At 51.5% G+C, this 18291-nt stretch overlaps 10 protein-coding genes across 10 annotated transcripts; 3 read left to right on the forward strand and 7 right to left on the reverse strand.

Moving 5' to 3' along the window:
* Positions 1–3: 3 nt before the first annotated feature.
* On the reverse strand, positions 4–1173 carry BKA58DRAFT_119864 (uncharacterized protein). Its single transcript, XM_046164143.1, has 3 exons — positions 955–1173; positions 649–904; positions 4–597 (listed from the first exon to the last, which is right to left on the reverse strand). Exons 1-3 carry the CDS (start codon positions 1057–1059, stop codon positions 215–217), a joined length of 744 nt encoding a protein of 247 aa, XP_046027343.1. The 5' UTR covers positions 1060–1173; the 3' UTR covers positions 4–214.
* BKA58DRAFT_119863 (uncharacterized protein) lies at positions 1174–1770 on the reverse strand. Its single transcript, XM_046164142.1, has 2 exons — positions 1739–1770; positions 1174–1688 (listed from the first exon to the last, which is right to left on the reverse strand). The coding sequence occupies exon 2, from the start codon at positions 1631–1633 to the stop codon at positions 1289–1291; it is 345 nt and encodes a 114-aa protein (XP_046027344.1). The 5' UTR covers positions 1634–1688; positions 1739–1770; the 3' UTR covers positions 1174–1288.
* On the reverse strand, positions 1771–2954 carry BKA58DRAFT_119862 (uncharacterized protein). Its single transcript, XM_046164141.1, has 5 exons — positions 2548–2954; positions 2411–2487; positions 2226–2364; positions 2052–2172; positions 1771–1970 (listed from the first exon to the last, which is right to left on the reverse strand). The coding sequence occupies exons 1-5, from the start codon at positions 2635–2637 to the stop codon at positions 1858–1860; spliced, it is 540 nt and encodes a 179-aa protein (XP_046027345.1). The 5' UTR covers positions 2638–2954; the 3' UTR covers positions 1771–1857.
* BKA58DRAFT_379687 (MKI67 FHA domain interacting nucleolar phosphoprotein) lies at positions 2793–5021 on the forward strand. Its single transcript, XM_046169832.1, has 3 exons — positions 2793–2954; positions 3008–3815; positions 3866–5021. The coding sequence occupies exons 1-3, from the start codon at positions 2918–2920 to the stop codon at positions 4782–4784; spliced, it is 1764 nt and encodes a 587-aa protein (XP_046027346.1). The 5' UTR covers positions 2793–2917; the 3' UTR covers positions 4785–5021.
* Positions 5022–6197, forward strand: BKA58DRAFT_467176 (uncharacterized protein; the record flags this gene model as incomplete). Its single annotated transcript, XM_046175050.1, has 3 exons — positions 5022–5417; positions 5617–5873; positions 6015–6197. The coding sequence occupies exons 1-3, from the start codon at positions 5318–5320 to the stop codon at positions 6195–6197; spliced, it is 540 nt and encodes a 179-aa protein (XP_046027347.1). The 5' UTR covers positions 5022–5317.
* A 148-nt stretch (positions 6198–6345) lies between these two features.
* Positions 6346–9341, reverse strand: BKA58DRAFT_119930 (uncharacterized protein). Its single transcript, XM_046164144.1, has 6 exons — positions 8994–9341; positions 8810–8940; positions 8464–8758; positions 7427–8417; positions 7156–7372; positions 6346–7089 (listed from the first exon to the last, which is right to left on the reverse strand). The coding sequence occupies exons 1-6, from the start codon at positions 9087–9089 to the stop codon at positions 6495–6497; spliced, it is 2325 nt and encodes a 774-aa protein (XP_046027348.1). The 5' UTR covers positions 9090–9341; the 3' UTR covers positions 6346–6494.
* Positions 9342–10421: 1080 nt separating this feature from the next.
* BKA58DRAFT_334567 (endoglucanase B) lies at positions 10422–11662 on the forward strand (the record flags this gene model as incomplete). The annotated part of the gene is made up of 3 exons (XM_046168223.1): positions 10422–10490; positions 10542–11174; positions 11230–11662. 3 exons carry the CDS (start codon positions 10422–10424, stop codon positions 11530–11532), a joined length of 1005 nt encoding a protein of 334 aa, XP_046027349.1. The 3' UTR covers positions 11533–11662.
* A 127-nt stretch (positions 11663–11789) lies between these two features.
* BKA58DRAFT_399584 (uncharacterized protein) lies at positions 11790–13117 on the reverse strand (the record flags this gene model as incomplete). The annotated part of the gene is made up of 5 exons (XM_046171553.1): positions 11790–11936; positions 11984–12309; positions 12358–12455; positions 12509–12704; positions 12772–13117. 5 exons carry the CDS (start codon positions 13115–13117, stop codon positions 11790–11792), a joined length of 1113 nt encoding a protein of 370 aa, XP_046027350.1.
* A 431-nt stretch (positions 13118–13548) lies between these two features.
* On the reverse strand, positions 13549–14667 carry BKA58DRAFT_399585 (uncharacterized protein; the record flags this gene model as incomplete). The annotated part of the gene is made up of 4 exons (XM_046171554.1): positions 13549–13713; positions 13761–13876; positions 13927–14140; positions 14320–14667. The coding sequence occupies 4 exons, from the start codon at positions 14665–14667 to the stop codon at positions 13549–13551; spliced, it is 843 nt and encodes a 280-aa protein (XP_046027351.1).
* Positions 14668–14832: 165 nt separating this feature from the next.
* Positions 14833–16424, reverse strand: BKA58DRAFT_119998 (uncharacterized protein). The gene is made up of 5 exons (XM_046164146.1): positions 15947–16424; positions 15686–15896; positions 15520–15632; positions 15349–15470; positions 14833–15298 (listed from the first exon to the last, which is right to left on the reverse strand). Exons 1-5 carry the CDS (start codon positions 16290–16292, stop codon positions 15143–15145), a joined length of 948 nt encoding a protein of 315 aa, XP_046027352.1. The 5' UTR covers positions 16293–16424; the 3' UTR covers positions 14833–15142.
* Positions 16425–18291: the final 1867 nt, after the last annotated feature.

The raw sequence follows: 18291 nt of genomic DNA on the forward strand, positions 1-18291 counted from the left end.
GTATAATGCGAAACGCCCCAGCAAATGATAAAAATGGTATAAGGATCCGGGGGACAGATGCTAAACCAGAAGCTTTCTTGCCCGAACCCGTCGTAAGAATGTTGTTTCTCGACCACCACCTCCCCCAAGACCAACCAAGCGCATACACCTAGTTAATCCATTCTCCTCCTCCTCCTCCTCATTACACCGTTTTTCCAAGTTGTTCGTGAAGCGTTTATGCGATCATGCCGGGGAAACCGCCGAAGTTGTTGATGGCGGCGGTCTCGGGGAAGGAGGCCATGCCGCAGAGGCATTGGCAGGAGCAGGTCTGGCCGGCACCGTCGGTTCCTTGTCCAGCGACGACAGTGGCGGAGGCGAGAGCACCGGCGCCGGTTCCGGTTGCGGCGGCACCTCCAGCCTCGACGGTGACGGTGGTAGGGGCGGCAGCGGCGTTGGGGTCAACGGACTGGAGGTCTCCGGCAACGAGGCCGGTGCCGTTGGTCTTGATGGCTAGGCCCTTGAAGTCGGCCATGGTCTTGTCGCCAGTCTCGGCGGCGTTGATGCTGAAGACCATGCCCTTTCCGCAGTGGATACCGTTTTGTTGCTTGCAGTAGAACCCTTGATGCTGTTAGCAATGGTTTATATCATCACTGAATGTAGAAAACTTACAGAGCGGCTCTGTTGTCTCGACGGTCATGTTCCATGTGACACCAGCCTTGCCCTCGGGGTTGGGCATGAAGCCAGAGTCCATGCCTCCCTCCTTCTTCTTGCAGGGCTCGGCAAAAGTTGATTGAGTGGCAGTGTGGTTCTTCTGCATGAACTCGAAGACGACCATGTCGCCGACGGCGGCCTTGATGGACTCGGGGCTGTATCCTAGTACGGGTGCCATACCAGTCTCGACGGGCTTGACTCCACCAACGACGACCTATTGTATTTTAGTTTGAGTTCAATAGTAAATAGTACGAGTGTACTTACAGTATGCGTCATCGCACCAGCTGCGACTTCGGGTGCAAGGCTCATAACCTGCATCTCGGCGGAAGCAAGTACGGCCGCTAGGGGTAGTGCTGTGAAGTACTTCATTATGACTAGATTGCGTATCGTGTAAAAGTGTCGTAAAAGTGAACGTAAGCCTGCGCTGCAAGCACTAGAATATACGATAGAAGGTTTGAAGGATTGAAAGGGCACTACGAGGGCCGGCTCGGACAGTAAGAAGCAGATGAAGTAAGAGAAAGAGACAGTGAAGCACTGGTATTATGAGGCAAGAGCGATGAGATGAGGAGAAAGTTTATGCCTGGGGATTGTCTATTCCTTAAATCCACGCATGAAATTGTTGAATTTGGAAGGCGTGCAGGCCGTTGCGCACATGGCGAAACACCAGCCCCTTGCGCTCGGCATGGCATGGGGGAAACGTTGATCGCCTGCAAGAATGGCGAGATTTTGGTGATGCGCACTTGCTTGGGCGCAACGGCGGGTGGTGTTTGGGACTCGAACCGTTGGAGGTGGGTTCGAGACTGTCGCAGTGGTGTCGCAGATCCGTCTCGCTTCTCGCCAGACAAGCCCAATGCAGTAATCTAAGAACCACCAAGGCTATAGGCGCAGGGACAGAACTAATCAGGATGCCTGGACTATGGGGCTGGGAACTCGTGAGCCGCATGGAACTGCAGAGCTTTCATCTCGCAGCCTGTGTTCCCGAGGAGTTGAGGCACGAACTGTGTAGGTCGTCAGTCGCGTGCAGGGACTAGACCATGGCATCCCTCACCCCATTGGTTCAAAACAACGACTTTCAAGCCTCAATATGTCTGCTTCGTCTTCTAAACTCGCTCGGCAGCCACAGTGTGATGCGCACTGCCTCCAAAAATGCGTCATTCTCTGGATCCGCTACTGTGTCGCTGGGGGCTCTTTGCGAGCCTGCTGCTGGCCAGCATGCAAACCAGTGTAGTAACCGGCATAGTACCAGGACATCATAATGTTCTTCATATTCTCGTCTTGCACTGTTCGAAGTTAGCAGCATGTCATCAACTGTCAAATTCCCACACTATCCGGAAGTAACGGCTGTCAGAGTCACGACTTACCTGTTCCAAGGATAGCCTGCGGCATGGCATCTGTTAGAGTGCCGGCAGCATGTGGCACTGGGGGAGCCGCAGCACTTGGCGATTGGATCTGCGGTTCTTGCTGCCCGGAGAGATCTGGTTCCTGGTTCTCGTAAGACAGGGTTCGGTACTGGGCTGTTTCATATGTACACGTACCTGCTGCGGCGACGGACCGCTTTGAGCAACGCCATTGGTTTCTGACAGCGGCATATCTACATCTTCATGATCCGCGACACCGTTGGTCTCTGCTGTTGCCGATACGACCTCTGCCTCATCCATTAGGTCTCCGTAGTCCCTAGAAACGTTAGTATCGTGATGTGAAGGCTTGGAGAGCTGCTTACCCCCGTACTTCCTTTAGCTCTTCCTCCGTCAGGACGTCTTCAAGTTTCTTGCCTGATTGGTGGATACTGTGGTATTTCTGTTTTGTTTAGTCGATTTCCTCGCGGAAACTACGAAAACGACGCGTGTGGAAACGTACCTTGTACTCATTCACCGCCTCCTCCCAGGAATCGATCAGCAGAGAATCATCCCACGCGTTCTTGTCGCTCATGTCTACAGTGGGCGCCATGTTGAAATTTGGGTTTTCCGTGGTGTACAGAGTGAGTTGAGTTGATTGTCTGGTAGACTGCTGTGAGGCTGTTTAGTTGTTTTCGATTTCAAGTATTTCGCTTGATGTAGGGTGAGTATCTGGGGTTGTAGGTTAATGGTGAAGGCTGGGGACTATCTTGGCAAGTGTCAGTTAGCGCGACTGCCACGAAAAATGTTCCCGCGTCTGAGCTCTCCTCCGAACTTTTGCGCGTAACAACATTCGCGACCACACAGACCCCACGCCATTACACGAAATCACAATGGCTGTCGAAGATACCAAAGGAAAGAAGCGCAAGGGTGAGTAGTTGCGACGTCAAAAATTTCCGAACACGTTAGCTAACTTTTCTCAGGCGCATCAGAGGCGGCGCCAAAAGCGAAGAAGCCGAGAAAGTCGGACGATGTCACGCCCGTCGAAGCCAAGCCAACGCGGAAATCTGCACGCAAGCAAGCCGCCGACTTCATGGACATTGAAGAGGAAGCTGCGCCCGTCGCCGTTGCTGAGCCTGTCAAGCCAAAGAAGGGCAAGAAGAGCAAGGCCGCTGCCGACGTCGATACCGAGATGGCCGAGCCCGTCGCGGAGGTAGTCGAGGTTGCCGAAGTACAGGAGAAGCCTAAGAAGCAAGCGAAGAAGGGCAAGGCCGCTGCCAAGGTCGACACTGAGGCCGCCGAGCCTGTCGCTTCAGTTGTAGAGGTAACTGAAGTGCAAGAAAAGCCCAAGAAGGGTGGCAAGAAGGGCAAGACTGTCGTCGCAGAGGAGATTGTCGTAGCAGAGGCTCCCAAGGAGAAGGCTAAGAAGCCCAAGAAAGGCAAAGCTGCTGAGGCCGAACCAGTTGAGGATGCTGTCGCCGTAGTAAAGGAGACTACCACAGTCGCAAAGCCGAAGAAGACAAAGGGAGGGAAGAAGCAAGAGGTGACTGAACCCGAGGTCGAGGTCACCGAGGTCACAGCAGTCGAGGATGACGCAGACGATGCTGCCGAAGACGACCAGACGGCAGCTCTCCTCGCTGGCTTCAGCGACTCCGACTCAGACGATGCTGATGAGGATGTCAACTTTGACGAAGAAGCAAAGGTTCCCAAGCTCAGCGCCAAGCAGCGGAAAGCGATCAAGCAGGCGGAGGCGGCACCCAAGTCCAACCAGCCTGGTGTCCTCTACGTTGGGTACGTAGACCAGTCCATTCGATACTACATATTGCTAACAACGCGTCTAGTCGTGTGCCCCGCGGTTTCTTCGAGCCCCAGATGAAGCAGTACTTCTCGCAATTCGGCAAGGTCAACCGGTTACGCCTGTCACGCAACAAGAAGACTGGTGCCTCCAAGCACTTCGCATTTGTCGAGTTCCAATCCGAAGAAGTTGCTGACATCGTCGCGCGAACAATGAACAACTACCTACTGTTCGGTCACATCCTTAAGGTCCACCTTATTCCTGCCGAACAGGTACACCCCGACCTATTCAAGGGTGCCAATGAGCGATTCAAGGTCGATCCTCGCAACAAGAAGGCCGGCCTCGAGATGGAGCGTGGTGTGGAGCGTGCGCAATGGGAGAAGCGCGTAGAGAACGAGAACAAGAGAAGGACAAGCAAGGCTAAGCAGCTGAAGGAGGTCTTTGATTACGAGTTCGAAGCACCAGCGCTCAAGACTGTCGACAGCGTCCCTAAGCACACCAGCATTACTACACTCGAGGCCGCGAAGCCGCAGCAGCTTCTCACTGAGGCGGCTACTGAGGAGACCACCGTTGCCGAGCTTCCCAAGGGCAAGAAGGGTAAGAAGGGCGCCAAAGCTCAAGCAACACCACAACATGCAGAGGTTGCTGAGGTCACAGAAGTAGTCGAGGCTGCCTCACCTGCGCCAGCAAAGAAGGGCAAGAAGGGTGCAAAGGCCAAGCCTGCTGAGGCTGCTGAGGTCGTGGTGGAGGAGGTCGTCGCGCCTGCCCCAGAAAAGAAGACCAGGAAGCGCAAGTCCGATGTCACAGTCGAGACTACTACCGTCACCGAGGAGACCGTCCCAGAAGTAACGCCTAGGAGCAAGCGAACCAAGAAGGAGAAGGTCGTCGTTGAACCTATCGTCGAAGAGGTTGAGGAGAAGAAGACCGCTGCCAAGCCGAAGAAGGCCAAGAAGGCGAAAGCCTAAACGCGCTGATGTCAGCTCTGACAGCTGTCAGCTTCGTTGTACATGTTTAATGGCCGCGGCAGTTTACGATTTTTTGCATTCGACCACCTGCACCATTCTTCATCGATGAGCCGGGCGTTTAAGTAGACAAAACTTGGTTCTAGCGTATCCATACCAATGCAGCATTTTACCATCCACTTCTGTCTCCTACCGTACGCCTTGTGTGTTTTTCTCAAGCTGTCCACTTGATTTGACGTGGTACTCCTCAAGTGGGCACTTCCACCCTGGTCTCTGCTCCACTTTTAAACCTCATATAGAAGGAGCACGAAGAATATTCGCGCTTACACGAGCTACCCATCCAGACATGGGAAGTTTCTGTAGAGTGGATCTTACCTCTAATAGGCATGGAAGATAGACCTCGTATAAGATGACATCGCATCCTACGCCAAGATCTCCATCACCTCTACATTACTGCCATGCTTTAAAGAGTGTCTCTTCACCTACCCCTCATCGTACTCATTTTCCCAATTTTTATTCAGATCCATCACTTCATAATGGCAGAGAACGACGCACGCCTTGCGTCATCGCAGATGTACGAGTCTGTCAATTCGCTGCCCCCAGCCAAACGCTACATTATCACGCACAACGAAGAGGGTTAAAGCACTGTTCACTCAAGCCCGGTGTTGCAATACTATGGATATCCTGGTATTGGAGGGACATCTCGATCTTGTACGTTTCTTCTTATCTCGTGCCGCATCCCATTGCTAGACTTTAGAGAAGAGAGGAAACGACCTTGGGGAACTTACATACGGTCAATAACAAGCAGATGTACTAACACAAACCCCCCGACTAGACGCTACATCATCCGTCCCAGCGTCCCTCCAAAACGACCAAGATATCTCTGCCTACACTTCCACAGAAGGAGAATCAAGCTACACCGGTCGCAACATCGTAGCCAATGGATCTGGCTCCCACCTTATCGTCTGCGACCTCGCTCCTGGTCAAGCCAGCATGATGCACCGCACTGTATCCATCGATTACACAATCTGTACTCATGGCCATGTTCGTATGGAGACTGATACTGGAGAGATGGTAGATTTGAAACCTGGTGTACGTACTCCTTCTTCTTATCGGTTTTCTTTCGCTTCTGGATGTTTTTGGGATTGCTAGAAATACTACAACGGTGGATTCGCGACTGTTGTTACAAATGTGGTAGATGTTGTGAGTATAGTACTGATGAACGTGGAATAGGATCATATTATCCAGCGCGGTACCATGCATAAGTGGCATAACGCGTCGGAAACTGAGTCCGCGAGGTTCATTGCTATCACGTTGCCTGCAGAGCCGTTTCAGATTCCGGGTACGGGGGAGATGTTAATGGAGGAACATGTCAAGGGGAGCGAGGCTAAGGATTGGGATGTTAGTAAGATGTAGACGAGTAGATGAGAGGTTCGGGAAGAATGGAAACTTGGTTAGATTATAAAAGGGTATATAAGCGCTACACGAAGAGATTGACGCGGAGATGGCATATATGGCTACCACAAACATCGAAAGCTTATCTACCACGAGTACGAATATTATGAGATCACAATAAGTCGCAGTTGAGGGTATATAGACATTCAAGGATTTCATTTCTCGCTAATGATGTAACACAAAGACCACACATACAATCCTTATTTTGCCTCGCCGCTGCATTATCGATGACAACTACGCTTACAAGATACAGCGAATCTAGCCTGTGCCCGATACTGCGAGCTTCATGAGATGGTCCATGAAAGTCTGCAGACTGACGTCGTCAGTGAAGATGGTCTGAGCTGTCGCAGCACCGCCATAGCTGCTGGTCTGATGTGTGGTCGAGGGGTTGAGCTTGCTGAGCAGGAAACGAGCTTGCGAACCGCCGGCATCACAGACGATGAATCGAGGCAATGGGAAACGATCCTGGATGAGTTCCTTGGCATCTTCCTTCGGTGCCTCCAGAAGCTCCCTGAAGTTCTCATAACCTTCTTGCTCTTGGTATCCAGCCTTCCGCCATTCGGCCATTGTTTCGCCGTGGAAGATGAGAATGTGGAAGAATGTGTCGAGCAATAACACCGTCTCGTTTTGGATGGAGCTAGAGTCGAGCAGAACAGGCTGACCGCCTTCGTGGTCGAAGCCGTAGCTGTCGAGTGTTGGCTGAATCATGATGAGAGAGTTGCTAACATCCTCGTGGTTCAAGACGTGACGGTAGAAGGCAGTTTCGTCGGGCGAGTTGTTGAAGACTTGCAGGAACTGCGACCGACGAAGATGGAACATGAATTGCGGGTATAGTGTAAAGTTCTTCTCGAGCCTGGTAGAATAGTTAGTATCTGATACTGAAGCGAAGACTCAATGCCCCAGAGTGATGAATCCTTACCTGAATGAAGACGGGTCATCTTTCCTGTACTCAGCGAAGCGAGCGCATAGTCGGATAAGCATGCGATCAACCCATCGAAGAACGTCAGGGCCATCGTCGACCTCAGCCTTGAAGACTGCTATCCTCGACATGAGGACAGCAGCAGCTTCTTGGTCGAAGGACTGTGCAATAGCAGGGTCGCCAGATGGACCGCTCATGGGTCGGGCCACGGTGGTAACTATGAATGCTTAGTATGTGTGCTTGGTCTAGACACGTTTCAGGGAGTTCATACCTCTTAAGTGATACTGGCCAGCGGAGTGCTGGTAGTATGTGAGGAACTGAATAAGAGCCTGTTGCTGTTGGTTAGAGGCCACATTGGACCCGCCTTGATTGGCAATCTCGAAATAGATAGCGTATGAGGCTTCAGGGTCGATGCCACACATCTTCCAGGCGCAAGTATTTCCGATACCACATTCAGTCTCGCCAACAGAGACTGACTTCTTGTTCTGCGACACAGCGTGTCCAATAAGACCAGTGATCTTCAACTCTCTGGTTGTCAGCACCTCAAACTCAGCATTGAATCCCATGAGGAGGTTGTCATCCGCATCCTTGTTGAAAACGCGCACGAAGGATTGCTTGTACATGGACGATGTGAAGCTGTCCGTCAGGATCATATGTCCACCAGTATTGTTTGCAAGACCCCTCATCTCAAGAAGACCGACCTGGTCCAGACATCCGGCAAAGATGTCAACAATGTGACCGTTGTGGGAAATGCGTTTCGCAAGGCCCTCGTAGAACTTCAGTGCCTTCTTGTAGTACTTGATGTTGTCGCGGTCGATGTCGTGATGCGATCGGATGGGCTCGCGCAGCTCCGGGCCAACAACCATACCAGGACCCTCGGTGGCTGGACCACCGCTGAACAACATGATGCGGGCGGCACTGTTCATGAAGCTCGTCTCCAGGAGACCAGCAGCGACGCTGAGCGCCACGCCGGTGCACCTTAAGGGACGCTTATCGTTCGCGACAGGCCAGGGGTCCCGTTGGATTGACTCGAGAGCGTTGGTCAATTGCAATTCGCACTGCGATACGGGTAGAATGAAGCGCGTGCCAACGCCACCTGGAGGACCCATAGGTGGTCGACCAGGCTGCTGTGGGACACCGGGTCGAGGAGCCATCTGGCTAAGGCCGAGCATCTCGTGCACTTGCTTGGTGGAATAGTCCTTGCTTCCGCGGAAGACGTACGACTTGGCGCATTCGGTGTAGCCCAGCTCGTGTACTTGTGTCTACAGCTGTCAGCTTATAGCTTTCGATAAAGCTTCTTATACCTACCATTGTACCGTACGTGACCAAACCAACCAGCGCGTATGCTGGGAGCAGGCTCAAAGCCATGATGATCGAGTCCTTCAGCGCCTTCAAGCTGTCTTCCTCTTGACATGTGTCTACCACGAAAATGAAGATGGGCGGGCTCGGTATGGGTCGGGGAAGGCGGTATTCGATGGTGGTGCTGTTCGGATGCATCTCGGGGGGCATCTGTTGGTTGGAGATGTCCTTGTAGTGCGGGGGGAGGTGATTGCGGTTCAAGCAGAAGGGGCATATCCATTGGTTGGCGCGCATGTCAATTTGACTGTCTCAATGTCAGCTTGAGATAAGTTGCCAGAAACTATGCCAGGCATACCAGTAGGGGTTGAGGATAGCTTTGCATGGCGCTCTGCAGCTGACAGGCTCATACTGAAGCAGAGGAGTGTCCGTCTTCTCCTTGAGAGGAGTGTAGTGTGCACCAATGGGAACGACTAGTCGCGAAGCTTCCTGTAAACCGCATCAGTGTCTTGGGTCCCTCGCGCCGACGTTGCCTATCGTACCATGCGCGTGCTGGGAAACGTGTTCCAGCTGAGACGGACGCCATCCCTGTCTTCAATGTCGCTCCACTGGTCCTTGAGCGCCTCAAAGTCGGCCATGCTGGGCGATTGCAGCTATCTGCGCTGATCGGGGAGGTATGGGGTGGGTGAGGGTTGTCGAAGGTTGGTGGTGGAGGGACCGAGGGCGCCCACGATGGGAGATTTGGCGGGGCGGTGTGAAATGTAGCAGGCGCGAGACGGGGAGCTATAGTTGCATGCAGCAGAATGTACCGAGACGTGTCAACTGTTCCTCCCTCAAGGCAACAACTGCACACGATAATGCAACGTCTTAAGAAGCTCACGCACTTGAACTTGCGTGGATACCACAGTTGGCGATGCGGCCAGATGTTCTTGCCCTAGCGCTCCGAATCCGGTCTAGCATCACCGAAGCTCCGCTCCGCCCCAGCCTCAAAACCGCGATTTTCCTCGCCGTCGTTCTTTTTCCTCTTCATCACCGCCAGCAACAAAATACAATGCGTATCGGCAGGCTCCCATTTCTCTAATGAATGAGCCTGTTTTCGCGCTGCGCGCAGAAGAGACTTAGACCCATGGCTGGGCGCCCGATCTGGAAAACTCATTCTGAGTATACTGATAGGTTGGGAATCAGCAGAGGTCACATTCCATCACCGTGCAGTGCTTGTTAGCAGAATCCCATGGACCTTCCGTCTGCATGGGAAGGCAGCCTTCCAGGCAGGCATCTTTTGATCCGCACCGTCAAGCAATGTGTTCTGTGTGCCGTACCTACTGTCGACCCTGGTTCAGAGTCCTGCTCAAGCAATTGTCTACCCATTCGATCACCGTAGCCTTGATGCAATCACACATGTCGTGTTCGACGTTAAGGCCCATCTTCCTCTCCAGAAAGCCTACGCCTCCCAGCAGCCAGTCGCCTTACTGATATCTAAGCACCTCCACTCTCGACAGGGTGTTTTTACAGCAAAGCCATATCTTCGGACGGTGGCAAGAGACTCATATCTTACAGTCCTGTTCAAGTGACTCGTCGCAAGGCGAGCGTGGGGCATCTCATTACTTCTAGAAGCAGCCGATACATATCGAGTGTTTGGACATCATGTAACATATACTACCACACCCCCGCCCACCACGATCATCCAACGCAGTCTACGGATCCAATTACACATTGCCGGATACACGTCCGGTGTTCCCGTTGGAGCCTCCAGATCTGCAGCTGTGTTTGGACGTATGCGAACTCATCGTATATTAACAATCTGAGTCCGATCGGGTAAATGCATCGCAATACACTAGCCTCATCACCTGCCAGCGTACTGTACGATGCATCAGAACTTGGGTGTATATGTATTTGTGATGTTTGTAGCATCTCTTGTTGCGTTCTGTCTAGATATTCTCCAAATCTAGTCAAGTCCACAGTCCACGACCATGATTTTCACTTCTGCCCTTCTCTTCTCGCTTCTTGCAGGTCAAGCCTGTGCTCATACCTTCATTTGGGTATGACCGTTACAATTTCAGCTCACCCGGATCTCATACTAATCCATCCAGGGCGTCTTCGTCAACGGCATAGACCAAGGAACCTTCAAAGGCGTCCGCATCCCCGCCTACAACGGCCAAAATGGCAAAGGCGGCTACAACAACTCGCCCGTCAAGGACCTCGACTCCATCGACATGCGCTGCAACGTCATGGGCGATATTCAAGCCCACGACACCATCAAAGTACAGCCTGGCGACAACCTAACCTTCGACTGGCACCACGAGAACCGCAACAACAAAGACGAGGTTATCGCGAACTCGCACCACGGCCCTTCACTCATCTACATCTCACCTGATCCACCGACGGAGAACTCCTTCGTTAAGATTTGGCACGAGGGGAAGTTCGAAAGTAATCCGTTTCCGCAGGCGGGCAAGTGGAGTACTACCGGTGATATTGCGATGAACTTTGGGCATATGAATGTTAGGGTGCCGGAGGGGCTGAAGGCAGGACACTATATCATTCGTGCGGAGATGGTTGGTCTGCATGAGGGCGATGTGAGCTATCTCGCGAACCCAAAGAGAGGCGCACAGTTTTACCCCGACTGTGTCCAGATCGAGGTTGAAGGCGATGGCGAGGTTGAGTTGCCCGAGGGCGTCAGCTTCCCTGGAGCGTACTCTTACGAGGATCCTGGTGTTGTGCACAACGTAAGTGTTCTATAGTCAAGTTCTGGCGCGTCGTTCGCTCGCTGACACGATGCAGGTATACTGCTCCACCGAGACTAGGAAGCCGAAGACTTCCACCACTCCCTGCGTTACCGACTACGTTATCCCAGGTCCTACCGTGTGGTCTGGTGCTTGGGCTGAGACTACCGCGGTACCCGTCGGACCTGTCGATGGTGTTACAACTGCTACTGCGTGGAGTACATGGATCGGCATGGATAGTGTTGTCACGAGCGCGACTTTTGCGGATGTGAAGAGCCAAACGGTCGTGGGAAGTTCAAAATACACTGCGAGTTGGAGCGACACGTATGCTACGCCTACTGCGACGGCTGCGCGTTGGTAGATCGAGGTTGAAAGAATTTGGGCAATGGCTCTACGCAAATTTGATTTCATTTCGCTGATGGTCGTTGGCAGTTCATGTCCTGAACCATTCCATCTAGTACTCCTCTGAAGAAGACGTTGAACCGATTCTTTCCTAAGTACTTTTCACCCATATCATGTCTCTTCCCAGACTCAATTCGCAAAGCAAAGCAATTTTTGCTGCATGGACCACAGAGAATCACACTCTCAGCCCTCTCATCTAACCACCGCCCATGTTGTTCAGTCGTCCAGAACTATGACTTCAGGCTTGCGCCTCTTTCCCTGTCCACGCGCAGCACCATCATCGTCATGCTCACACTTGATATGTACTCGTGATTCACTGGGGGTCGCCTCTTGCTTGATGCGTACACTCTCATTATCCTTATCCTGTAGATGGTCAGCGCCGTTTAGACTCAAGTATCGTGCAGACTTACCACATAATGCTTAAGCAGTACCAGTAGATGCTTCCTATTTTGGCCCGCCAATCCCTTGTCGTTTCCCCGGTAGTGTTTGATGAGCGCGATGATATCTTCATCTGTGAGACCGTCGTGTTCGTTAAGACTGGGCGAACCGGATTTTGGCTGTCGCAGAGTTGGGGTGACACTGGCAGTTTTGGGTCGTAGTGTGGCAGCAGGTGATACGACGTTTGGGGCGATGTTCTGTGTTGGCTCGGGTGATTCTTCCTTCTTGATCAACTCGGGTTCAGGGATCGGAGGCGGACTTGGTGAACGTGGTATCATGCCGAGAGATTTGAGTGCAGCTATCGTTATGTAAGCCATCTGATGGCGTGTTTCTGCTCATGACTTACTTGTCGAGCGATACTTGAACTGAAATGTCACCAGAGGCTGCTCAGCCTTCCAAGTTTTCCACTCGCGAGGAGGTGCTACTGTCTTTTTTGGTGCAAGTCTGATTGCTAGGTGTCAGCATGCATATGATTGAAGTATATAATAGGGGCATACCGTATCATATGAGAGCGTGAATCGCCTTTGATGGCTTCCTCAGAGATTGCTCCTATCTCCCGCAGGTGCTGCTCCCTTGCACGCGGTATAGCTCTCTTCTTCCAGCGCAGAACTGGTATCAGCATTACAGTGATCATGCCTATAGAACCCAGAGTCTCTGGGTTTTCTTCGGACGATATCGCGCTATTATCCTCCACTAATGGGATGTGTCAGCACCTAAGCTATACATTCATACTTGACGGATTGACCTGGGACTTGCATACCTATGCTAAGGTCTGAAAAGAGAAACTTCGATGCTCGCCACTTTCCACCCTCTTTCCACTTTGTACTTGATTGGGTGTATAACTCTTGTAGCATTGCATGCTTTTGTGCAAACACACTACCGGCTCTTGCTCCGTCCAGACGAACGCAAATTGATATGTTCATTGGCGCAAAAGGTGACCTGAAGTTCGTCTTTATCGCAAATTGCGCACCCGACCGGCACTCGATGTATCGCGTTGTGGTTTTAGGCTCATTTTCCTCCTTTTCTTCAGGTTCGTATTCTTCAAGTGGCTTACCGTCCACGAAGATCTCGACTGTCAGGCCAGGGTAGTCCGCATGGATTGCCATGCTGATGTCGTAAACTGATTCGGGCGACGGCGAGAAAAGTGGAAAGTAGATGGTAGGAGAGAAGGATGATGGATATATATCAAGCCAAATGTACGCTAGCGTGTGGCGACAACCAGGTAAAGGCGGTATGGCATCACGGTTGGGTCTGATGTGAGTGCTTGTACCCGAGAGGATGAGAGATATTACGCTTGAATTGAGACTACAGGTACATTACGTTGGATTTAGGGACAAGTGATGACGGAAAATGAATGTGATAGTCTTACCATTTACTGCAGTAAGTCGCTGTTGAAGAAGACATAGCACTCAATCAGTGTTGAGGGTGAGAGTATGAGCACATGTATCCTTTGTGGGGCCTCGTCATATCCCTATCGCGTCAGCTCCCACCGTGGAAAGCCATAAAGCAATAACTTTTGCACGATCAACACAAACTTCTAGTCCAGCGCGATAACCTCCTCATCCGCACCACGGTGACGCTTCCGGTCTCTAGACCTTATGACCGCGACCTCCTCGTCATCGCTGGATTCAATAGCCTCGTCAATCCGCTTGCGCTTATCGACGGCTTCTTTCTTGACCTGGACTGCAGCAACTTTTTGCTCCTGTAGTAGTGATTATGTGGTGTTGTGAACCCGTGCCATCAACATACCTTGAACTGCTTGACGAGTTGGCGCAGCTCATCTTGACTGAGCTCCTCTTCAGGTCGCTCTTCGAGACGTAACGGGGTGGGTTCACGTGGGATGAGACCCAGAGCCCGGAGAGCATCTACGCGAATGAGCTGGAGCTGTAACGTTTTGGGCAATGCAGTGACGTACTGATGGAGCGGTACTTGAAGTCGAAAGTAGCGAAAGGAGATTCAGTAATGTCATCGTAGTCGACCCAAGTAGTCTTCGTGTGAGCTACGGGTTCAGATACACTATAGCTATCAGCGTTGTCTTCCAAAAATACAGAACCGCCGTACCCAGCTCGATGAGTGCGAATTTGGCCTTTTAGCGTATTTTCTGGAACTTGTGTCGATGCTGAAATACTCTCGATAACATCATTTGGTTTGGTAGAGTGCAGATTTTGTATGTATGTCAAGCCAATAGCGATGATACCAATCAAGGTCAGGTCACAAAGAGGCGTACTACCTTCAACTTCCTAGTTGTCAGCTCGGCTTTAATATCAAGCATTACAAAGATACATCATGGGCGATATGTGGTGCTTACCGATCTTTGATTTGGAGAAGCAATACTTCTGTATTTTGGGGTATCCGCCGATTTGGACACCACGCCCTTCGCAGATGTAATGACCAAAAAAATGTCTTTGGAGATAAAATGATGTGCCGTAATGCGCCCATCAAGGCTAATCTTAGCTTCCATATCACCCTCTGAGAACGGAAATCCTTCTGTGAGCGAGACCTTAATCACGAACCTAGCCCCAGACGTCGCTTCGACATATTTGGTGATCGTTGTAGGCGACGCGGGAGTGTCGCTGTCGTCGTCGTACTCAGGCAAGGGAGCGCCGTTGACGAAGATCTTCACTGTAAGGCCAGGGCAGAAAGGAAGAACAGCCATGATGCAACAAGATATCTGGAAGTAAGTCGTGTTACTGGTGAGAAGGAAGAAGGATGAGAGCTCTTGAAAGTAGACTGCTTGAAGTCCTTAACTACCGATTACTGATGGAGCGAGGTGAGAGACGCAAGCTAGGCGTGAATGAAGCTAGCACATGGTAGCAGAGGAGGCAACGAGCTCACTAACAGGCGCTAGCATGTTGTAAGTACATTAGCGGTTACTAAGCTTCCCGAGTAGCTATCTCTAAACATTCTTAGATATGTAGAAAGATGTGTTCTCCCATGGCGGATTAGCCTCATCCTTCATACACGCCTCTAGAGGCGGTGCCATGCATCAATACTTTGTCACTATATTTCCATGCGTAAAAGTTGAGTTGGCCCAAGGTTTGAAGGTCGCTCCCACTTCGAAGTAGACCGTCTTTCAACATTTCGACACCACCTTGGGCTCAGCGCCGTGAAGACGGAATCGATATTTCCTTTCAGTCTATCACAATAACGTCTTGTTCCACGTGCGGGCGTTTGCGCTGTCGCGTCTCGACATAGGTCACTTCATCGTCGTCATTAATAGTCCTCTCGCGCTTGACTCTGATAGTAGCCCCAGCCTCTTGCTTGATGGAGGCGCTCTCGGATCCTCGCTACATACATTCGTCAGTATCAACATCAGCAAGCCACTGTGCATACATACTCGCCGTACTCGCTGTAGCAGCTCTCTCAGCTCGGCAGGGGTAAGGTCCTCTCCGGATCTCTTTTCTAGAGGGACAGGCGTGGGTTCGTTGAATGGCGCAAGCCGAAGTGCCCGTAAGCTTGCTAACAAGGTGTTAAATTCAGTCATTGTATGACCGACTACATAACTCACCAAGTGACCGATATTTGAAGTGGAAGGTTGCGAATGGTTCCTTGCCTACGAAGTCGTATTTCCTGTAGCTGGTTGTAGGGCGTCCCGGGCGGCATTTTTGAGACTTTGACAAGCTGCGAATGATTAGTTCCTCTTTTAGTAACAGGCTCGCCCACTTCTGACATACACTATTTGGTGCGATAGGGCGTCACCTTTGAGTGCCTTCTCAGGGATTTCCTTCAGGGTCGCAAGATGGGCGGGCGTGTAGTGCTTTGGAGATTCCAATTGCACTTCTTGGAAGCCCTTGACGAGTTGAAAGGACATGGTGATACACCCAGTAGTACTGAGACTTTGCTTCATAGCAGCGACATTAGGAATAGATTCACGAGCCTCTTCAACTGCGGAAAGCAATCAGCATACGAAAGCAGACGGTATTCAGAGTACTTACCAATGTTCAGCTTGGCAAAAGAGAACTTTTGCTTGACCCACTCTTCACCTTCTTGCCTACGAATACCAGCCTTCTCGAACGGTCTCTCGAAGAGGCCCTCTCGCAGCCAGAGCCTTCTGTCCATACCGATTCCGTCAATAGATAGCCACGTCCTGACATGATACTCAGTTGGGAATGGTGGCTTGAATCTAGTCACTATCGAGAAGTGCCTGTCTGAGCGCGCTTCAATGTACTTTGTAGTTGTTTTCGGTGCCGGATCTTCGTCATCGTCCTCGTACTCAGGCAAGGGCTGGCCATCAACGCATATCGTGACCTCCAGGCCGGGATGTTCAGAAGCAATGGCCATCTTACTTCGCTTTTGAACGAGTCAGACCCGCGGCGATTCAGGGGGCCAGGACGAAGATCGCTAAGCGTAGAGCATGTGAGGAAGCGTCGCTTTGATGTAAGACCACTACCGCACCTTCGAGTGTAGTGAGTGAATGCGATTGATACGCAACAGCGGGGTTGTGGTAGGAATTGGAAGGGAACGAGGTGCGCAAGGCTCGATGTTCAATGTTTGCTCTATGCCAAATATGGCAAGGCACTCCTGCTAGCGCGCCCTTGCGGAACTGATGATGGACAACAGCAAGAGTAGGAGCGTCCGCTTCCGCACTCTCGACTTTTCCACATTCAACAGATGTAGTATACGTACAGTCAATCAGAATCCTGTGAAGAATACCAAACTCGCTGGCCATCCGGGCGCCATCCTGCGCGTTCGCTGGAGCGGGAGCACGAACTTACCTCGCACCCAGCATGCCAGCAATGCACATCCCGAGAACTTGAATGCAAATCGGCACTCCTTGGGTAGCTTTCGATTTTGCAGTACTTAGCCGTCATTCCATGGAACGGGCGCATTCCCTTGTGGCAGGATAGCGAAGATATGCACCAGGAACTGGAGCCTTGCGGCACGGGTCACACTCGTAGAGAGCCGCTTAGAACAACAGTCCATGAGAGTAGAACGCTAGAATTCTGCGTGAAATCAACCGTTGCCTACTGGCATTGCAGTTTGAAATCCGGCAGACTCGTAGATGTGGCTGGTAGAACGGTGGCTGACCACGTAGTATATGAGTTTGGAAATCCGTCCCCCGAGAGGAGGACCACGGACTGCGAGATGCACCAAAGAATGATGCTGCTGGAAACGAAGCAAATCCGCAAGATGTTAAACTCATAGGAAAGGCTATTGGTAACTATACCTGGTAAGCACACAAAGCTTCTTGCTCAGTACCGACAGTCATTGAGCAGATCAACTCTGTTAGACGGAAGACCGAATCGATTCGTATCTCGGGGTGGGGAACGGCGAATTGCGCATCAGGTGTGTTATCGTTAGATTTATTTGAGAACTCAGGTTCGGTATCATCTATGCTCTCCAGATTTAGGTAGCTTTGAGAGCACGATTTTATGTGAGCCAGTCGTTACAATGAGTGCTGATGTCTACCGAGAAATGAGCAGGATTACAATAGGCAGATCCGACTTTTACTTTCACAGCAGGATCTTCATGTGGCCCTGGAAGATCCGAATCAAAACCAGAGAGATAGCGATCAGTGTGAAGAGGGGGAAGGAGCATAGACTGCGGGGTCATTAAAGACAGCCACACTAAACGAATGATAAACTCTCCACATGCTTGCGAAGACCAAGATCGCTGCTAAGGCATCAACAACGTCGACGCTAATGCCCATGTACACGTGGAAGACGGTTCTACGGTACATTTTCGCCGACAGTCATCCAGCATACCTAGGTAACCTTACATATAGTCCAAAAGCTTACACCTACATCAAGGATCAAGGCTTGCGAGGCTGACATGCAGGTGGCCAAAGCCTACGCGGCCCCAAACGAGCAGCGCTGACAGTGTCGCCAGGTGGAGACACACTACTGATCGCAGATTAGCGAGAGAACAAGATCTGAGAAAGCGCAACCCACAGACAGAGGGCTTAGCGCACGGGCACCCGTATTGAGACCCGCGTTGAGCGTACCGTTGCCTGATCCATCGTAAGCTAGCTTGCTTACCATCATCAGCCTCGCAAGAGGCTCGTAACGTGGACTAGCTGCATGCACCCGGCTATTTTGCGCCGATGGTGTATAGGATTCTCGTATGCAGCACGTATGGGTTTACCTCGGGGCAACGACAAATACTGAACCGACTGCGACAAAGATTCATGCTCTGTCAGCGCTGAGTAACGCATGAATAATTTGCAACGGGCTAGGTAGGAGCCGGAGATAACGCAACTCCGCGCGTCTTCGCGCTTAAAGTGTGTCTCGGCGTAAAGTCGCTTTATGGTACGGCCGAGGTGATGCCACCGGTTAACGAA

The sequence above is a fragment of the Alternaria rosae genome (assembly GCF_020736505.1).
Source record: "Alternaria rosae strain MPI-PUGE-AT-0040 chromosome Unknown BKA58scaffold_3, whole genome shotgun sequence".
In the NCBI taxonomy this organism is placed as follows: Eukaryota; Fungi; Ascomycota; class Dothideomycetes; order Pleosporales; family Pleosporaceae; genus Alternaria; species Alternaria rosae.